Here is a 19,188-nt window from a genome sequence, read left to right as displayed (position 1 = left end):
CTCCAGGAATTTTGTCATGGGTTTAGGGACCCTGGAGGTCTGCATGTCTACATTCTGTAACTTCTCTTGGTGTACGCCAATAGTTATTTGGAAAGAACAGTTCTGTTTTGGCCATGCCTGCTTAGAAATAAGCACCACTCAGTTCAATAGGGATTAATCTCAAATCAGTGTACAGAAGACTTTGGGCTTTGTGTGATTAAAATACACATATTTCTTTCACTTTAAAAACACTGTAGCTGATTTCTCAGTAATTCTTATCACTGATGATTAGGAAACAAGGAAGTAAACAGAAAATTAGCCCTGCAGGTATTTCCCGCACTTTGCCTGATTTAGTAATGTATGCGACGTATAAAAACTTTTCTGTTGTTTCCGTCCAACAAATTCCCAGTAATCAAATGCAGTGTCAAGGAAGCTTCTTAATAACTAGCATTCAAAACGCTAGTTTGGCAACAATTTTTGCATGTAAAATTCAAAATAAAGTGAATAAGCATGTTTAGATATTTCCATAAGAATGCCCACAGCTACAATAGACATTTTTATTCTTACTGTTATAATAATTTGATTTATTATATGATACATACGTAAACACCAAAAGATTGAGGGAAAATTCTATCAAAAAAATTTTTTCCCCTGGAACCTGATTCATCAGATGTTTTGGACTACGACTCCTATCAGCCCCAACCGGCTCTGATCAAGGATACAGACATACATTTTGTCCGCAGCAGTTGACAAAAAACTTCACATTGGAAGTTTCGCGTCCCACCGTTGTAGCAACACAAACGTATTGCGACACCAGCTTCCATCAGGTGCATGCAAACAACACAGTAATGTGGAAACAAGCGAATTACGAAAACAGACACGGCCTTCATTTTTTCCGCAATATGATTTATTACAAGGTGCGGCTTCTGCTGCCGCCAGTGACGTCCGAACTGTGCAAAATACTGCAAATTTTATAAAATACTGCAATTTTCTCTGTGTGTGTGTGTTTCTGCTGCACACTAACACACACTCCGTGAGATAATCCGTAAGGTAATAATATTCCACGAGACAACCTGCGCCTTGCGGAGCTCCGGGCGCCCGTCAATTCGCCTGCCTCGCTTCGCCGATGGGCTCGCCGTTCCTCGGAGAAACAAAGCGTCTCTATGGTTGGCTACGCGTCGTAAAACGGAAGCGCGTGATTTTACGGCGGGCCTGCGATTGGCCGGATCGCCGGCAAGCGTGGAAGGAGAAGGAGGGCCGCCGGAAGTGGCATGAGAGCGTGAGTCCTTGCCGGAAGAGAGGTGCGGCCACGTGGGGAGGAAGAGCGGAGTGTGCTGCGCTTAGGTGGGAGATCCTGTTAGAGTCGGAAGGGACCCTGAGGGTCATCTAGCCCGACCCCCTGCAATGCTGCTTGCAGGGGCTTGCCTCGCCTTGCAGGCGCCTGGAGCCCGTGTGGGCTGGGAGGAGGGGGGCGGGGTCGTGGTTGCTGCTTCAGCCTTGCTGTGCTTCTCTGCAAAACCCCGGGTTGGGCGCCTGCTTCTGAACCTCCTGGCCGTTTATGCAGCGGGGCTGTGTTGGGAAATACGTGGCTCTTAGCTTGGGATGTGGAACGCACTTACTTGCGAGTAAACCCCATTGAACTCGGTGAGGCTTACTCCTAAGGCGATGCGTGCTATTAAAATGACCCACTTCCTCATATGCTGGTTTTTGCCGTTGAAGGCTGCTGCCGCGTCGCCGGAGCAAAATTTCTGTTCTCATCCTGAAGCAAAGTTCTTAACCTGAAGCACTATTTCTGGGTTAGCGGAGTCTGTAACCTGAAGCGTATGTAAGCGTATGTAACCTGAGGTACCACTGTACTGAAGAGTAAATAACACTTCAGTATAAGTGTAGTGTAATATTTAAGTTGAAAGCGGTGTAAGGAAGATAGTGGTGGGTGAAGAAATAGCTGTTCCCCTTCTCCCTTTCTTTTAAATAAAAAACAGTACTTGCTATATGTCCTTTCACAACACTGACAATTCTATGATGATTTGAGTATTTAGGTAAGGTTTTGGTTCACTTTCATGGGCCAAATGATAAAGTAGTACCATTTTAAATAACTATGGTTCAAATTAAAGGTTGCTTCACTCCTTGAATAGTACTTAATTTCTTAATTTCACCTTTTGTTGGAATAAAGTTGTGTTGTATAACGGAATTGAAATGTAGGGAGTCTTATTCATTTACCAGGTGTCTTAGACCAGGGGGTGGCAAAGTTTACCTTACCAGGGCCAGTTCACTCCAGCGGAGATCCCTCTGTGGGCTGGAGCACCCACGCCCACGATTTTCTGCATCTGCGCAGACACAATTTCCGGCACCACAGAAGTGAGTCCCTGTGCCGTGCTGCGCCGGTTTAGCGCAGCGTGCAGGGAATTAAGTGGGCTGCTTGGTTCAGGGGTGGCTCGTGGGACGGTTAAATGACCCCCATGGGCCACTTGTGGCCCATGGGCCTTAGGTTGCTGACCCCTGTCTTAGACTCATGGTTGCCCTTGGCAGACTGGTACCTTCCTACTCCCTCATTTAGCTCATGAATGTGGTAGACTTGCTGTCTAAAACTACCAGTACAGTGGTACCTTGGAAGTCGAACGGAATCTGTTCTGGAAGTCTTTTCAACATCCAAAACGTTCGGAAATCAAGGCACGGCTTCTGATTGTCTGCAGGAAGCTACTGCAGCCAATTAGACATTTGGGTTCCAAAGAACGTTCACAAACCGGAGCACTCACTTCTGGGTTTGCAGCATTCAGGAGTCAAAATGTTTGAGTTTCAAGGTGTTCATCAACCAAGGTACAACTATCTGTTTGATTCATATACTGTGGTACCTAGGTTTTTGAGCGTCGCAGAAGCCGAACGTTTCGGATGCCAAAAACCTGGAAGGAAATACTTTTGTTTTCGAACACGCCTTGGAAGTGGAATGGCTTCCGCTGTGTGTTTTTCAATTTTCTCCATTGAATTTGCAGCCAGCCCCTTTGTGCCTCAGCTTTTGAACATTTCGGAAGTCAAACTGTCTTCTGGAACGGATTACGTTCGAGAACCAAGGTACCACTGTATTACAACTGCTGTGTGGAAGAGCTAAGAAATCAAATATATCTGTGCATCTAGTTTTTGGATAGTTGGTGCAACTGAAATGTGAAAACAGAATGTTTTTTTATGGGAGAAAAGAATCTCTTGTTACAGGAATTTTATGATGATTAAGTGACTGTTTGATTTTGATAACCTAAAAAACCCAAACTCAAAACCTAACATCTTATGCCTTCAACGTAACTGATCTTTTGAAAAGTATTTTGGATGATGTAGATTCATGCATGATAGCGCTAGTGAATGCATGCAGTGAAATGATTGTCACAAGTCTAGAGTGATTCAAGCGCTACAGAGATATATAGGAGTGCTACTGATTTTCATGAATTCTTTACTGAACAGAAGAGAGTCATGTCGTATCGAGGAAGAGGCGGTGGTGGAAGCTTCAATCGTGGCGGTGGCAGCTTCAATAGAGGTGGCGGCAGCGGCGGCTTCAGTCGAGGTGGCGGTGGCTTCAATAGAGGTGGACGGGGTGGTGGAAGAGGTGGATTTGGCCGTGGAGGTGGTGGACGAGGAGGCTTCAACAGATCATATGACCAAGGACCTCCAGAAAGTGTAGTCAGTAAGTTACAGTCATTTCTTAATGTACATGAAACAAAACGTTTAGATCCCGATTTTGAATTCTTGATCTCAATATGTTTCCTTTTTTTATTTACAGTCCTGGGAGAGTTTATGCACCCCTGTGAAGATGACATTGTTTGCAAATGTGTGACTCAGGAGAGCAAAGTACCTTATTTCAATGCACCCGTCTATTTAGAAAATAAGGAACAGATTGGGAAAGTGGATGAAATCTTTGGGCAGCTCAGAGACTTTGTATCCTTTAGTTGTGTACTTTTGAATGTTTGCAGAAGATAAATTACTAGCATTTCCTCTCTCTTTAATTTTCTAGTGTTCCATAATCTAGAACCTAATTTCAGTATATCTTTTAAGATTAATCTCAGCCTTGTATTTTAACCATTTACCTGGTTTTCTGTAGTTCATTCAAGCAAATGGGCTGTTGGAGAAGGGGTGAAATGCAACCCCACACATTACCTTCGCACCCACAATAGAAACTTTTTTGTGTGGCTAGCCTGTGTTTTTACTCACGCAAGGGGCTTGTACAGAGATGGAATTGTATGTCTGCCATCACTTCCTATGAGTATAAAGCAGGCATAATTCTCTCAGCTGATTTACAAAGTTAGTTTGTTGGGATCCCCATTTGGTATCTCTCTCTGTGGGGGAAGACAAAGCTTAATGTCCACATAGGGATGTGTGTAAGAGCATCTCCACCCCCATCGTTCAGTTTGGACACTGAGATCCAGCTCCAAGGGTCTTCTGGCAGTTCCCTCACTGCAAAAAGCAAAGCTACAGGGAACCAGGCAGAGGACCTTCTCAGCAGTACTGCCCTTCCTGTGGAATGCTCTTCCATCAGATGTCAAAGAGATAATTTCTAATATAAATGACAAAAAAACCTGTAATAAGACTCAAACATTGCTTGGGCACTTTTCATCCATATGAAAAGAATTGGACATGCATTTAATGTAATCTTTCCTAAACAAGTCAAATAGTATTTTTCAGTCAAATTGTCGGAAAACATGAAAGCTGCTTCCTTCAAAAAGTTGCAAAAGGTAAAGTACCTATTACCCAGTGTTTCAAAATTCTGAACTTGGATAAGGTGCATGAAAGCTCTCATACCATGGGGTGTTATTTAAGCTTACCTTCTAAATGCATGTGCAGTAAGTATTAATGGTATGTAAGTAGTCATTGAGTGACACTCAAAATGATGTCACGCGCAGAAGCAGCGACCCGTGCAGACGCGGGTTGCGTTCTGCTCATGTTGCAAATGGGGCTCTGGAATGGATCCCGTTTGCAACCAGAGGTACCACTGTATTTATTTCTTTGGTTTTAAATAGAAGTAAAACTATATACGTATGTAATATCAGTGTTCAATTGCTATTTAATTATTGTTTTTTCCCTATGGTGTGACAGGTTCTTATTCTTATATGTAAGCTTCCTTGAGTCCTGTCAGAGAAAAAGGCAGGAAATAAATAAATATCATTGTGATGCTGTGAAACTTGATATGTCTAGCATTTGTTTCAGTGGGACTTGGTGATGACTTTACATGGATCAAGAAAGCAGTGAAACATAGGGTTACAGCAACACCTAGTTCTAATATTAGCTGTTAAATTTAAAGTAAACTTGTTTACTCTAACTTTTAAGTTATATACACATGTAAGAAAGGTTTTGGACAAAACCTAACCTCGGCCTTTCCCCCCCTCCCCCACAGTTTTATATCGATCCAGCAAAATTGCTCCCTCTTCAGAGATTTTTGCCAAGGCCTCCAGGTGAAAAAGGACCTCCGAGAGGTGGAAGAGGAGGCCGTGGTGGAAGAGGAGGTGGCAGAGGTGGTGGTGGCAGAGGGGGAGGTAGTTATTGTTGTCTGCATGCATGAAATAAGGTGGTAGACATCTCTCTCTCTCTCTCTCTCTCTCTCTCTCCCCCCCCCCCAAAAAAAGTTGGAAAATCCAGGTCTGGAAGCAAGATGTTCCTGATGGTTTTGGAAGTTGTACTACCTCATTGCTGTCATAAAATATACCTATGTTTTATTGTGCTTTTAATTATTTTTTATTGTGCTTTTAATATTCTTTTGGGAGCCGCCCAAAGTGGCTGGGGGAAACCCAGCCAGAAGGGCCGGGTATTAGTATTATTAATTAAGTAATTAATTAATTACCTTCTGCTTTTATTTTCCAGGTGGTTTCAGGGGTGGCAGAGGTGGTGGAGGGTTCAGAGGAGGACGAGGTGGTGGAGGTGGCCGAGGATTTAGAGGTAAGTATAATGGCAACATTACGGAGTTAATTACTGTTTCTGGTAATATATCCATGCAATATTCAGCTACCTTTCTTTTACTGTGACTTAAGTAATTGTTTTAAACCTGTTTCAGAAAATTTAGGGTTCCTTGGAAATTTATCAAGAGCTCCTGATCCTTACTGGATGATAGGTTTTCTTAATAGCTTGTTCACAAGTACCCATTCCCCCCCTGCAATGTGCAACCAAAGGAGAGCATTGGATGTGCTCTGTGGTGCATGTTCAATTCTTGCACAGGGCACTGGTGATGCTCCAAGGATCTGGTAAGGGGTCCAGTGAAATTCTGTACAACATACAGCATACCCCCTTAGTGAATGAACAGAGGAGTCCTCTGCAATGTGGACAGTGTTTGTTGATGGTAAAAAGCTTTAAAACTACCAGGAGTAGAGTCAAGGCCATCGGTATCATGCATTATTATTATTATATTATTGAATTGATATCCAGCTCTTCCTCCCCAAGGAGCCCAGGGTGGCAAACAATTCCAAAACAGAAGCAAAGCAAAAATGTTTTAAACCGATTACAGCATTCCAAAAACAATTACAATTGTAAATGTCTAAAAGCAGTTACACCTAGAAACATACTTGATCCAATGATCTTGAGGTTGGCAGCAACAGTATTCTTCAGCCACCAAATCCCCGGGTCAACAGAATGTTTTCAATTTTGCCCTGAAAGTTTATAATGATGGAGACAGGTGAGGTGCAGAAGTCCAGCTGCTCTAAGAGGACATGCTGTTGTTTGGGTAGGCACTCCAAGCTGAGCATATTCTCTCACCTGAATTTGTCAAGGCACTAACAGTTAAGTAATATTTAGGAAGATGCCCATTTTGATGTTCCCACATGTAGGATGTTTCTATGTTGGGGCATTGTAACAGCGATAGGAGTCTCACAAGTGTTTGCTGTGGATCACAACAGTGTTGTTACCACTGTTGGTAGTAATCCTGTGCAAAGGCACTTACAGTAGTGATGAGGAACACTTTGGAGCCCCATTTCATGTTACTTTTCTGGGAGATCCTCACATGTGAAGCTGGCCTTGGATAGAATACCCAGCCAAACTTCTACCAGTAAATGGTAGAATGTTATCTATAGTGCTTCAGTGGAATGTTAAAACCAGAAATGCAGATGTCTTTAATATTGCAGGCACTACAAAAACAACCTACCCGTTTGTTATGAAAACTTGTTGCATTTTTCCAGGCTAGATGGGAATGATGATCTGATTTGTGTTTTTCTTTCAAATTAGGCAGAGGACGTTAAGTGAAGATGTTCTGGGAAATTCTAAGTTAATGGTTTCATCTTCAGAATATAATGAGAGATCTTTTTTATGAACTTGAATGTCGTAAAATGGACTTTTAATACGTTATTGTCTAAAGGAACGAAGTACTCCCACATGTGTCCCTGGATTTCTACTGAGATGAACCAATTGCAGATCTACAAATACTTCTCTTGAAATCCCCTTGGACCTCTTGTGCTCTTGACATTAAACAGAATGTTGTTTTTAAACACTTTTTATGAGCTATATTTTTTTAGTCAAAAACTCATCTTGAAGTTGGGAAACCAGTGACTTCCTAAACAATAACTTAGAAGATGGTCTGCTCAATATATTTTTTATTTTTTATTATCCGTCTTTGTATTTTGGTTTTTGTCAATCTTCAAATAGTGTTTCATGGATTCATACAAAATTGTATCAAAACAACTTGAATATGCTTTCGCAGTTATATTTAACTTGGCTGTCTAATGAATGATATGTCTAAATGACAAAAGTTTTCTTGTTTTTTAAAAATAAAATTGGTAATAACTTAGGTTTGAGCTCAAAAGTATAATTGATGGGCATTTGTGCTAAATTCATTTTTCCATTCACACATCACAGTAAACCATAGGTAAGGTACCCCTGCCTGTACGGGCCAGTCGTGTCCGACTCTAGGGTTGTGCGCCCATCTCACTTAAGAGGCCAGGGGCCAGCGCTGTCCGGAGACACTTCCGGGTCACGTGGCCAGCGTGACGAAGCTGCTCTGGCGAGCCGGCACCAACGCAGCACACGGAAACGCCGTTTACCTTCCCACTACAAAGCGGTACCTATTTATCTACGTGCACGTAAGGGTGCTTTCGAACTGCTAGGTGGGCAGGAGCTGGGACCGAAAGACGGGAGCTCACCCCGCCGCGGGGATTCGAACCGCCGACCATGCGATTGGCAGGCCCTACGCGCTGAGGTTTTACCCACAGTGCCACCCGCGTCCATAGTTAATGGTTTATTGTGTACACATCTAAGATGGCCTTTTAGTTACGATCCCTTGCTTGGTGTTATGTCCAAACCAGGCATCATGGTTTGTTTCACTCCCAGCAAACCATAATATGTAGCCATGGTTTGTTCCTGGGTTACTGATTATGATTTGTTTGGGAGTGAAACAAACCAAGATATCTGGTTTGAATGTACCATAATAACATGGAACCAGCAGGGAGGAAAGAAACTGGCATTATTTCACTCATACACAGCTATCCAAAATATGTGGGTGGCCTCTTGGCTGCTTGTGCCATCAGGTCCCAGTCTGTGTGTGTCACATCAAGTGCTCTCACCTGGATGTTTTTATTAATGCCATTCCACCAATGAAACTTCGAAGAGTTTCAGCTAGGAGTCTTTTCCAGCCATACCTGGAGTTGCTGAGGATTGAATCTTGGGCCTCAACTCAGCCATTGAGCTACAGTCCTGATATAGATAATGGACTCCATGGACAAATAATCAAAGTTGATGTAAAGTTGATACTCTTAAAGCAGATACATTACAGGTATTTCGAGTTGGGATTTCAAATCAGGATGTGAATCTTCAACCTCTTCTTGCAAATACAGTGGTACCTCGGTTTAAGAACAGTCCTGTTTATGAACTATTTGGTTTACGAACACCGCAAAACCGGAAGTAGTGTCCTGATTTGCGAACTTTACCTCAGTCTAAGAATGGAATCCGAACGGTGGAAGGGCAGTGGCGGCGGGAGGCCTCATTAGGGAAAGTGCGCCTCCGTTTAAGAACGGTTTCGGTTTAAGAACAGACTTCTGAAATGGATTAAGTTCGTAAACCGAGATACCACTGTAGATTGAGATGTGTTTTGCCCTGTCTTTTGCAATAGGGTTTTTTTATAGTTACTGTTTTGCTTAATTGCTTTTTAAAACTTGGTTCAGAATTCTCAGATGCAAACATACACATGATGAACAATCAACTCCTGCCGGGTTTTTTGAAACATTAAAAGAAAGAAAATGTGAAGTCCAAAGTGTGGGGCCTATGTAGCCGCTAATCTCTTTAGTAATAAGGCCATGAACCGTAAGGATCTTGTTAAAAATGCACTTGCAGCTCTGTGCTGTTCTTTGTTGAGCTAACAAGCCTTCCCCTTTCATAGTTTGGGAATGTAAACCCCTTTGCTCTTGAGTGGAAATCCATTTGGGAGCTTTTCAGCAGGGAAAAACTTTTATAGTCAGTTTTGCAGGACGAGGATCTGCCTACAAAAGCTGGGGATGTGTGTTTGTTTCGAATGGCCATTTACAGGATAACCCTGGAGGGTGTTTTTCCAATTTTCTTTCCCCTGCAATGTTTTTGAATGATTCTGCTAACTTTTCGGAAGGTGAAAATGAACCTCATTCGGCCTTTTCACAGACTGAACACAACATAGTTGCAGCTTATTTGATAACAGCAGGTATGAATGTTGATGGAATTTGTGGCAGGGGGATGAAAAACCAGGATTTAAGACTTGGAATAGAGGCATTCTGTGTTATTCAAGTGCAAAAAAAAGCTGTTAATTGGTTTTTGTCCAGCATTTTCTAAAGATAGGGAAGATTTGGAACAATCAAATGTGAAATGATAAAACTGATCTTAAACAAGTATCAAACATGGACATTAAGGGTGCAATTCCCTATATGCATATATGTGGAGTGGATGTGACTCAGATGGTACATGTTAATTTGCAAAAGAAATGTAATTTATTTAGATTTGTAAAATGATGTGTTTGTCACTGTTTTGGGAGCCATTTATCATAAAGATAGAAGGTTGGACCTGGACGCAGTCTTGCTTAGAGTGGGCTAACTGAAACCATGGCTAACTTTAAGTCCCAATGGCCTCTGTTTGACTACTGAACATTAATGGCTTTGTCTCCAATCTGTCGCTTTGAGGAATAAAAAGTATGCAGGGATATTGGCTCTCAGCCCTATGTTTACCTACTTCTCCATATGAAGTTCTTTGTTTGCTAGTTCTAGGCTGGAATGGTCTGGGAGCTCAGAGAGTTCACCCATTTTGCATTCCTCTCTGCCTTGTTCTTGGTTTTGGGGTCCTCTGCTGCAGCCACAAGTGGCAGCCAGTGAATGATTAAGCAATACAGCCTCAAAACTATCCTCAAGAAGCAAGTGCTTGTTATTTCAAAAGCTCTAACTCCATTTCCCATAGCAGTGGTTATGGAATATATTTTAAAAACAACATTGTGCATGGATTGGTCATAATTGATTTCCACCTAATATAATCTTATGTACATTTTATGGGAGATGTTGAATTGCTCGTGAGGAAAAAAGCTCCAACTATAGGTCCTTGTTCCAGCTATATGTTTTGTTGAAGACTTGTATCTATATTGGATACTCAGAAATAATATTTGGTCCCTAGATGTGCTCTAGGTCAGTAAAGGAGGTGGCTAGTGTGAGCAAGAATTCTCTTTAAAGATTGAGTAGCTTATTATGACATATACAACAAGCATTGTCATGCTTCTAAAGGAGCCTGTTGCATAGTCTCAAAAAGGCTAGAGCATCTCTATTTTGGCTGAAGCAGTGGCTGTACTGGGAGATATGGAGAGCTATTTTATGCAGCAAAGCAACGGAGGAGGTCATAGATGCAAAGGCTGCCTTCTGTCATCAATATAAGATTCCACATTCTGTGAGTAGGTGGTGGTTTTACTGTAGGTCGGGTATATTGCACTTTTTTCAATTAAATAATTTTTTAGAAAAGTTTTTTTAAAAATTCAAATTCTTACAGTGCTATATTTTTTAATGGATGCAGTTGGATCATAAATGCTTTCACCCATTTTGCTTAAAGGTGTGACTGTCGGCCAGTCTTATCATGATAAATTGAGTCACAGTTTTCTTAGATGCAAATCTTTTCCTTCTAAGGGAAGACTCACTGAGCAGCATTGTCAATGTGACAGCGTATAACAAATGCGATACCACCTGAGAGTTAATCTTACTGCCAGAGTGCTCAAATTTTAGTCACTATTACTTTTATAGTCACAAACTGAACAAATGACAAAATTCTACAACTTTTCTGTTTAAATGCACTTTTTGCAATTGGAATGCTGAACATGTTCTGTTATCTTCTGGGCTTGTGTCTTATGTTACTTTGTGTAGGAGTAGAATATATATAGATACACTAAGTACCCACTGATGGTCTGACACCTTATAATAAATAGTAGCGTATATGCTGATGAAGAAGTAATGTTTTATTGTTGCTCTATTTGCTTCAGACTGTATTGCCTTAGACGAAAAAGCTTCAATAAAGCAAGGAGCTGTTTTCTGAAGTGCAGCTCTTTGATGCAAATTAGATGTCACCAACCTTTTTGGACCTGTGGGCACATAGTGATGCTTTGTTGATTCTTACTGCTGAAAACAGGGCTTGGTGATCATAGAATTGTTGAGACGGAAGGGACCTAAGAGTCATCTAGTCCAACCCCTGCAATGCAGGAATCTTTTTGCCCAACATAGGGCTCGAATCCACGACCCTGCGATCAAGCTTCTCATGCTCTACCGACTGAGCTATCCCACTGATGAACTTGTTAAACTCTTTGATTGTGTTCCTAAAGGGTATAGATTCAGTGATGGGATGGTTCCTGCTCATTGGTTTGTACACAGGACCATGATTTATTTTGACTGCTTTGGATAAGCTGCAGGATCCAAATGCTTTTTGAAGGCAGCCCTATATAGAACATACTACAGTAACCCAGTCTTGAGGAAAGCAGGACATATGTTGGGTACAATATTGCTGAATGCATGAATAATTCTGAGTTGGAAAGGGTTGAGGTAAAGAAAACTATCCATCCATTTTCAAAACAAACAAGAGCTTTGTATACAAGCATGCAACACAACATTATAAGACTATATTAACATTAGCATACATTTCCAAGTTTTATAGAAATGTTTTTAAAAAATGCCTTGCTGAGTTATGGATACCCTTAATAAATTAGCCATAATAGAGTTGTTGTTTTTCAGAATGCTAATGTTAATTATTTGCTATTGTTTAGTTTCCCTTTTTGGTCTTTTAACAGGAGTCGTAAGTCTTCTGAGTAACATAGTGGTCCTAGGCATCTTTGTTAAGTATAAGGAACTTCGAACAGCAACCAATGCCATTATTATTAACCTGGCTTTCACTGACATTGGAGTGAGTGGGATTGGCTACCCCATGTCCGCAGCTTCGGATCTGCATGGAAGCTGGAAATTCGGCTATGCAGGCTGCCAGGTACTTGGAAGTTAGAAATTAAAGACCAAAGCATGTTTGTGTTTATCCCTGTTCCAGCTGAAGTGCACATAAGGCCTTTGGTTGATTTGATTGACATCCTATGCCCTTTTAAAATGTGGGGTTTGGGGGGGAGGGGGTGACTGGGTTGTTTTTTCGATTATATATTTGGTGGTTTTATATTTTTATTTTGTTCTGTGAACTGCCCTGAGACCTCCAGGTATAAGAGGGCAGTATTGATTGATTGATTTGAATGCATGTAAACAAGTGAGATGCATCTAGGTCATTCCTACAATTGTTCATGTTCCATTCTGAGCACAAACAGTGATGCAGTCCTAACAGCCACTCCATATGTTACAGCAGAGGCACAGTTATTATGGAATAAGACATCCCTATTTTCAATGGAAAAATGTTGGAGGGTATGCATGCTCCCAAAGAGCGAATAGCTGATAAAATAGGCTCTAGAGAATTTAGTGAACAAAAGTTTATGTCACAATAAATCTGTTAGCTTTTCAGATAGCACAAAGCTGTTTGGTATCTGCTACCCACAGAGCCTAGGACTTGCCGATCAGAAGGTTGGCGGTTCGAATCCCCGTGACGGGGTGAGCTCCCATTGCTTGGTCCCTGCTCCTGCCAACCTAGCAGTTCGAAAGCACGTCAAAGTGCAAGTAGTTACGTAAATAGGTACCGCTCTGGCGGGAAGGTAAACGGCGTTTCCGTGCGCTGCTCTGGTTCACCAGAAGTGGCTTAGTCATGCTAAGTTAGGGGTCCCTTTACCTTTACCCCTTTGCAAGCTGGAAATGAGGCATTTCAGAATTGTAAATTAAAACACATACTAAATTGGGCTTGCCACTAGATGGCTGCCTAGAGTAGAACGTCTGACTCCTAGCACTGTCTAGCTATTCATAACATTTTTCAGCTGTGAAAACTATTAGGGGCGACAAATGGGCAGAAGACCTGGTGGATAAGGGACCCAGCACAGGGGCAAAACACTTCATTGCCACAGGCCCCACAGTGCCTCCAGCTAAAAGGATCAGGGAGTAGGTGAAAATAAAGAACTCTGTTGGAGAGCTACTGCCAGCTGGAACAGGAAACAGAGCTTGAGATGATGCCTTAGGCCAGAGGTTTTCAAACTTTTTGAGTCCACAGCTCTCTTGACCAAATATGTTCTTTCTGTAGCACCCCTGTGGAGCTCAGGAGCCCAGTCATGTCACCCCTTGCCTGCCGAACTGGCAGCCTCTCATCCTTTTTCAAACACCCTCCCTTGTGGAGTGTTCCCTTAGCCTCCTCTCCTCTCCCATCTCCTTGGGAGTCCTCCAGGCAGCCATTGCAGCCCCTGCCCCCCATCTCTGAAGCTCCTTTGCTCCTGGCAACCAGCATCCCCTGGCCAGCCACAGAGGCACCAATTGTCTGGGGAGCTTGTAACCAAGGCTGCTGCAACAAACAGCTGTGCAAGCCTTTGGGAGGCAGAGACGCAAGAGGGCAACAGAGGAGGGAAGCAAGGAAGGAAGGAAGGAAGGAAGGGGGGAAAAGAGGCCAGTGTTGCCTGTGGCACACTAGTTGTAAACCCACTGAGGCTGTGAAATATACTTGGAGTCGAGTGTGGATTTCATGCTCTTTATTCAGGTCATAGTAGTGAGGAATGAAAGTTTCCCCAAAATATCTGCTTTATATACATTATTTACACAATGGGTCACACGTGATTGGCTAATTCTGGGATTCTCCTGTAGGCCAATCAGGTTGCGGATTCACTTCCACCTGGACCTGGATTGGGTGGTTCCTGTGGACCAATCATACTGCTGCATTGTTCTAGGACCAATCAGACTGCTGCATTGTTCTAGGACCAATCAGACTGCTGCATTCTGAATCCTATTGTTCTAGGACCAATCAGACTGCTGCTTTTTTGGATCCTATTCAACTCAGTACATAACGGGCTGAGTCAGACCAGTATTCTTCTCAGTATTATCAGACCAGTATTCTTCTCAGTATTATCTATGCTGGAATTGTAACAGAGAAATGTTAGATTAGTAAAAATATATAGAGGAAATGGCAATTCATTTACCAGAAAAAATAAAACAGCAAAAAAAGTATATAGATAGCACCATCCACCTATAAAAAGTCACAGAATAAATCTTCAACCTAGTCTACTCTGTTGGAGAGGATGTCGGCAAATGGGGGCTTATCTCAATATGTGGTGGAGCTGCAAGAAGGTTCAATCCTTTGGGGAACTAATTATGAATGAAGTATATGTTGTTACAGGTCAAACAGTACCCTTTGGTCCCCAAATAGCATGGTTCAGCTTGTTTGCTGATGATTTAAAAGATCTAATGTAGACACTGGAAACTTGCTTGGAAAGTGTATGGAACATTTCCCTTATGGAAAAGTTATCAAAGCAACTTAAATCTCTAAAAAACATGAGACCCAAATACAATTTTTGAGGAAATTATATGTATTATATGTTTATGGCTCTCTCTGGAACAACTTGTTAAGATATGAACAGATAACAATGCTCAGCTAGCCAAAATCCAACACGGGAACTTCAGTGTTACATTTTTTAAAGCTAAACTTGATATTATTTGGGGTTGATATATGCAACAATGCATAATAACTGCAAAAATAACAGTAACAAGGATCAGAGTTCAAAACCTTTGAAAACAATGACGATTATTCCTTGAAAATGATTATATAATCTCTCCAATTTCAGATCTATGCTGCTTTAAATATCTTTTTTGGAATGGCAAGTATTGGTTTGCTTACTGTTGTTGCAATTGACCGTTACCTGACAATCTGCAAGCCACATATAGGTATGTTATATTCTTGCACAAACAAAAATATAGTCTGTTGCAACTATTGTATAAAACACAGTATAGGTTTAGGTTATATTTTATTGCCTAAACTCATGAACTGGTTTTTTCATGTAGACTTTTTGTTATAGATGCTTGAGTTGATTGTCGCTTACGCACAGCAGGACCAGTTGAGCAAATAAATGCTACAGAGTTTTGCCATTTAAAGCACCAGCAGTTCTGTTTGCTTTCTTAGTGCTCTTTGGAAACTTTGTTACCCACACAGAGTTAACCAAGTCATATTTTAATAAGGTTTATGAGATCCCGCACTTGAAAAATTGAAAGGGGTGAAGACGAAAGCAGACAATCTTGGTGACCAGTCTGCATGGGTGTGTGGGTGTTTGGGTGTGTGTAGAGGGAGATTCAACTGTCATAAAACAAGATATAGGTGTTGGTCTGCTGTAGTCAAAACAAAATAAAAAGAATCCTTCCAGTAGCACCTTAGAGACCAACTAAGTTTGTTATTGGTATGAGCTTTCGTGTGCATGCACACTATGTGTGTATCTGAAGAAGTGTGCATGCACACGAAAGCTCATACCAATAACAAACTTAGTTGGTCTCTAAGGTGCTACTGGAAGGATTTTTAAAAATTTTGTTTTGCCATAAAACAACATAGGCTGCAGTGCAGCCACAAGGCTCAGAGCACTGATAATCTGGGAGCAGGGGAACTAAACGATGGTTTTGTGGGCAAAAACACCATTTTAATATTTTACTTACGTATCTTGCATTGGAGATCCAGCACTGAGCAAGTTGGAATAGATTACCTTTCAGGTCTCTACTAACTCTAAAATCCTATGATTAGGCACATAATGAAGCTACCTTGCTGAACCTAATCCTATGCATGCTGCCCTGAATTCCATCATGGGAGAAAGGTGTGATATAAATGAAAATAAAGTACAGGGGTAATCCAGTTAGTGAAAGGTTCATGGTAGGTGTGGGGAACCTGTGACTCTCCAAATGCTGCTGGAGTGCATCTCCCATTATCCCTGAACATTGGCCATTCAGGCTGGGGCAGATGGGGCTTAGCAGACCAACAGCATCTTGTGGGCGGTGATAGGTTTCCTACCCCTGGTTTTGGGGGGTGGTGTTTTGTCATCTCTTGTCTTTTGGGGGCCAACTTTTGATTGTAAAAAGTGTGTTGATGGAGGGGAAAATAAATGCTTCCATTTCATTAACTATATGAAGCCAATATATAATTTGGGTATTAATATGTCTGAAGGCTTTCTTATGTAGATCTACAATAAGTGTAGATTGATTTTGTTTATACAGTTTTGTTATCATTCAAACACCGTGTTTACTTCAGTGTAAAATGTTATAAGTGACCAGGGAGAATAAACAGAGGTATCACTGTTTTGTCTCCATAGGTAGTAGACTTACTGCTAACAACTACACAGTTCTGATTCTTGCTGCCTGGATCAATGCAGTCTTTTGGGCCTCGATGCCGATTGTGGGCTGGGCAAGCTACGCCCCAGATCCAACTGGAGCTACCTGTACAGTGAACTGGAGGAAAAACGATGCGTATGTTTTGACTTGTCGGGTAGTACGTGTGTGTGTTTGTTCGTAAATTTGTACTGGGCTTGTGTCAGTGCAGCCTTACCATAAAAAGTGGCAACTATTGAGACGTTGGTGGGGAGGAAAGAGCTTCTAAAGAGGGCAAGAAAGGTTTCCAAACTATGTTTTCTCCTCCAAGAGTATAAAACATGGGTTTTTAAAAATATATTGTATTGATTTTATATTTAAATTATTTTTTATTATTTCTCTTTATATCTTATATAAAAGCAAGGGTTTTTTATTTTATTAAAAAGCCATATTTAAAGTCTTCATAGTGGACTGTGAATAGATTGGAGTTAGAGACTCAAGAGAGTCTGACTCCCTTACTGTTGACAAGTAAACAAACCTTTGTGGGCAGTTGTGAAGGTCACAATCCTTTTTTATATTTACTCAGAAGCAAGTGCTATTGGGTTCAATGGGAAATACTCCCTATTAAGTGGGTAATAGGCTGTGTGTCTAAACTCAGCCAAAATGGAGCCATTATTGATGGGTACAGTATAAAAAAACACTTTTAGAACATGTTGCACAGTACATAAAATGTTTCACTCTAATCTTACAGTTAAACCAGGATGAAAGGTGGTGTTTTCTAGTCATCTTCTTTGGGGTTTTTTCCACTTTCAGATCCTTTGTTTCTTTCACAATGTCTGTGATTGCTGTTAACTTTGTCATCCCGTTATCGGTCATGTTTTACTGCTACTTCAATGTTTCGCGAACTATGAAGCGGTACGCCAGAAGCAGTTGCCTAGAGAGCATCAACATAGATTGGTCTGATCAAGTAGATGTAACAAAGGTATGGTCATTCTGACAGAGCTCCCTTTTCTGTTTCAGTGGGGAGGAAATCAGTTTCTTTTGCCCGTTGAGGTGCTGAAACAAATCATCAGCTCATAAGATGCTGCCATAGACTGTATCAGACTATAGGTCCATCAAGTTCATTGGATTGGTTGGTTGTGGTTCCCCAGGGTTTTAGAAAGGGTGCTTCCCAGCCATACGTTCTGCATGAAAAGCAGTTACTCTACCACTGAGCTACATATGTTCATGCCAAACACAAAAACTAGGGCACTGTTACCCAAACTTGGGTCTCCTGCTGCTTTAGGGCTACAATTCCCACCATCCCTGACCATTGGTCTTGCTAGTTAGGGATGATAGTAGTCCAAAAACACTGCACTAGGGGTTGCCGCCCCTGCTCATATCGCTTGACAACTCTGCCACCCCTCGCCATCCACCTTGCCAAACCAAATTCCTTCCTTTACACCTCACAAAACCAAATATCTTCACGGCTCCTTCAAGCCTCCCTCCTCCCACGTCCTCACATCTGTGTCCCTCCATCCCTACTTTATTCCAACCTTAGATGGGCTTGTAACAAAAAAGGGGGACTGGACAGAATGAAGGTCTGAGGTAACGATCAAAGAGATGCTAGAACAGAACTGAAAATATTTTGGGACATCACACTTTGTTCATTTTCCTTTACAGATGTCCGTTGTCATGATTTTAATGTTCCTGGTGGCGTGGTCACCATATTCTATCGTGTGTTTATGGTCTTCATTTGGGGATCCCAGGAAAATTTCTCCTGCCATGGCAATTATAGCACCATTGTTTGCCAAGTCCTCCACATTCTATAATCCCTGTATTTATGTCATCGCGAACAAAAAGTAAGTGGTTCACTTCTACCACAACTTAAGAGGTGGAGATTCTGTGGGGAGAGAATGTGTTATAGTTGTAAATGTGAGAGTTCCGGTGTGATGCAGTGGTTAGACTGCTGGACTTGGATGGTGAAGCCCTTGAGCCATTCACTTCTTGGAGGTGAAATTCTTGGAATTCGAGGGATTGGCACGGAATTCATGCATCCAACACTGAAAGGATTTCTCCCTCTTTCAGGTTTCGAAGGGCCATCTTTGCGATGGTCAGATGTCAAACACGGCAGGAGATCACAATCAACCATGTCTTCTTGCCAATGAGTGCGTCTCAAAGCACAATTACCTAAGGATGCTGATGGAAAGCATTGCCTCTATGTTTACTTGCTTGCCGAATCCCTGGAAAGAAGCAAGTCTGATCTGTTTTGCGGATAGTTGTGTTACAAGGCTTTTGCTTACTTTCAAGTCATTTGACTCCATAGCTGGATCCTGTGGTAGCTATGATGGTAACAAGCACCATATATTTTATTCCCCGAGATCTACCAGGGTCCTGGCTGGCCCAGGCTTTATGGTTGCTGACCCCTGGTGCCAAGCTATCTGCTGCAGCATTGTATTAGCAAAAGGACCCTTGTGGTTCATTGTACAAGCACAATATTTCATAGGCGTGTGCCCTTAGTATCTATAATAAAACATCAATAAAAGCCAAGACTTCAGAGATTAGTGTTTTTGACTGGTTTATATCCTTTCCCACAATTATTAGTCAGTTTTGT

General features: G+C 41.7%; 2 protein-coding genes across 5 annotated transcripts; both read left to right on the top strand.

The window, feature by feature from the left end:
* The first annotated feature begins 1,216 nt into the window (after positions 1–1,216).
* Positions 1,217–7,726, top strand: GAR1 (GAR1 ribonucleoprotein). Of its 3 annotated transcripts, none has more exons than XM_053403815.1 (7): positions 1,217–1,323; positions 3,430–3,649; positions 3,746–3,900; positions 4,635–4,694; positions 5,354–5,477; positions 5,818–5,892; positions 7,168–7,726. In XM_053403815.1, the coding sequence occupies exons 2-7, from the start codon at positions 3,439–3,441 to the stop codon at positions 7,179–7,181; spliced, it is 639 nt and encodes a 212-aa protein (XP_053259790.1). In that variant the 5' UTR covers positions 1,217–1,323; positions 3,430–3,438; the 3' UTR covers positions 7,182–7,726. The 3 variants fall into 3 exon arrangements, with proteins under 3 accessions (XP_053259790.1, XP_053259787.1, XP_053259789.1); XM_053403812.1 differs by having other exon boundaries at positions 5,354–5,492; XM_053403814.1 differs by lacking the exon at positions 1,217–1,323 and adding an exon at positions 1,541–1,623 and having other exon boundaries at positions 5,354–5,492.
* Positions 7,727–8,241: 515 nt separating this feature from the next.
* Positions 8,242–19,131, top strand: RRH (retinal pigment epithelium-derived rhodopsin homolog). Of its 2 annotated transcripts, XM_053403811.1 has the most exons (7): positions 8,242–9,604; positions 12,206–12,396; positions 15,098–15,197; positions 16,601–16,754; positions 17,409–17,577; positions 18,258–18,436; positions 18,663–18,871. In XM_053403811.1, the coding sequence occupies exons 1-7, from the start codon at positions 9,499–9,501 to the stop codon at positions 18,766–18,768; spliced, it is 1,005 nt and encodes a 334-aa protein (XP_053259786.1). In that variant the 5' UTR covers positions 8,242–9,498; the 3' UTR covers positions 18,769–18,871. The 2 variants fall into 2 exon arrangements, with proteins under 2 accessions (XP_053259786.1, XP_053259785.1); XM_053403810.1 differs by lacking the exon at positions 18,258–18,436 and having other exon boundaries at positions 18,663–19,131.
* Positions 19,132–19,188: the final 57 nt, after the last annotated feature.

Source organism: Podarcis raffonei, chromosome 9, assembly GCF_027172205.1.
Source record: "Podarcis raffonei isolate rPodRaf1 chromosome 9, rPodRaf1.pri, whole genome shotgun sequence".
NCBI lineage: Eukaryota > Metazoa > Chordata > Lepidosauria > Squamata > Lacertidae > Podarcis > Podarcis raffonei.
This window is presented reverse-complemented; position numbering and strand designations above follow the sequence as displayed.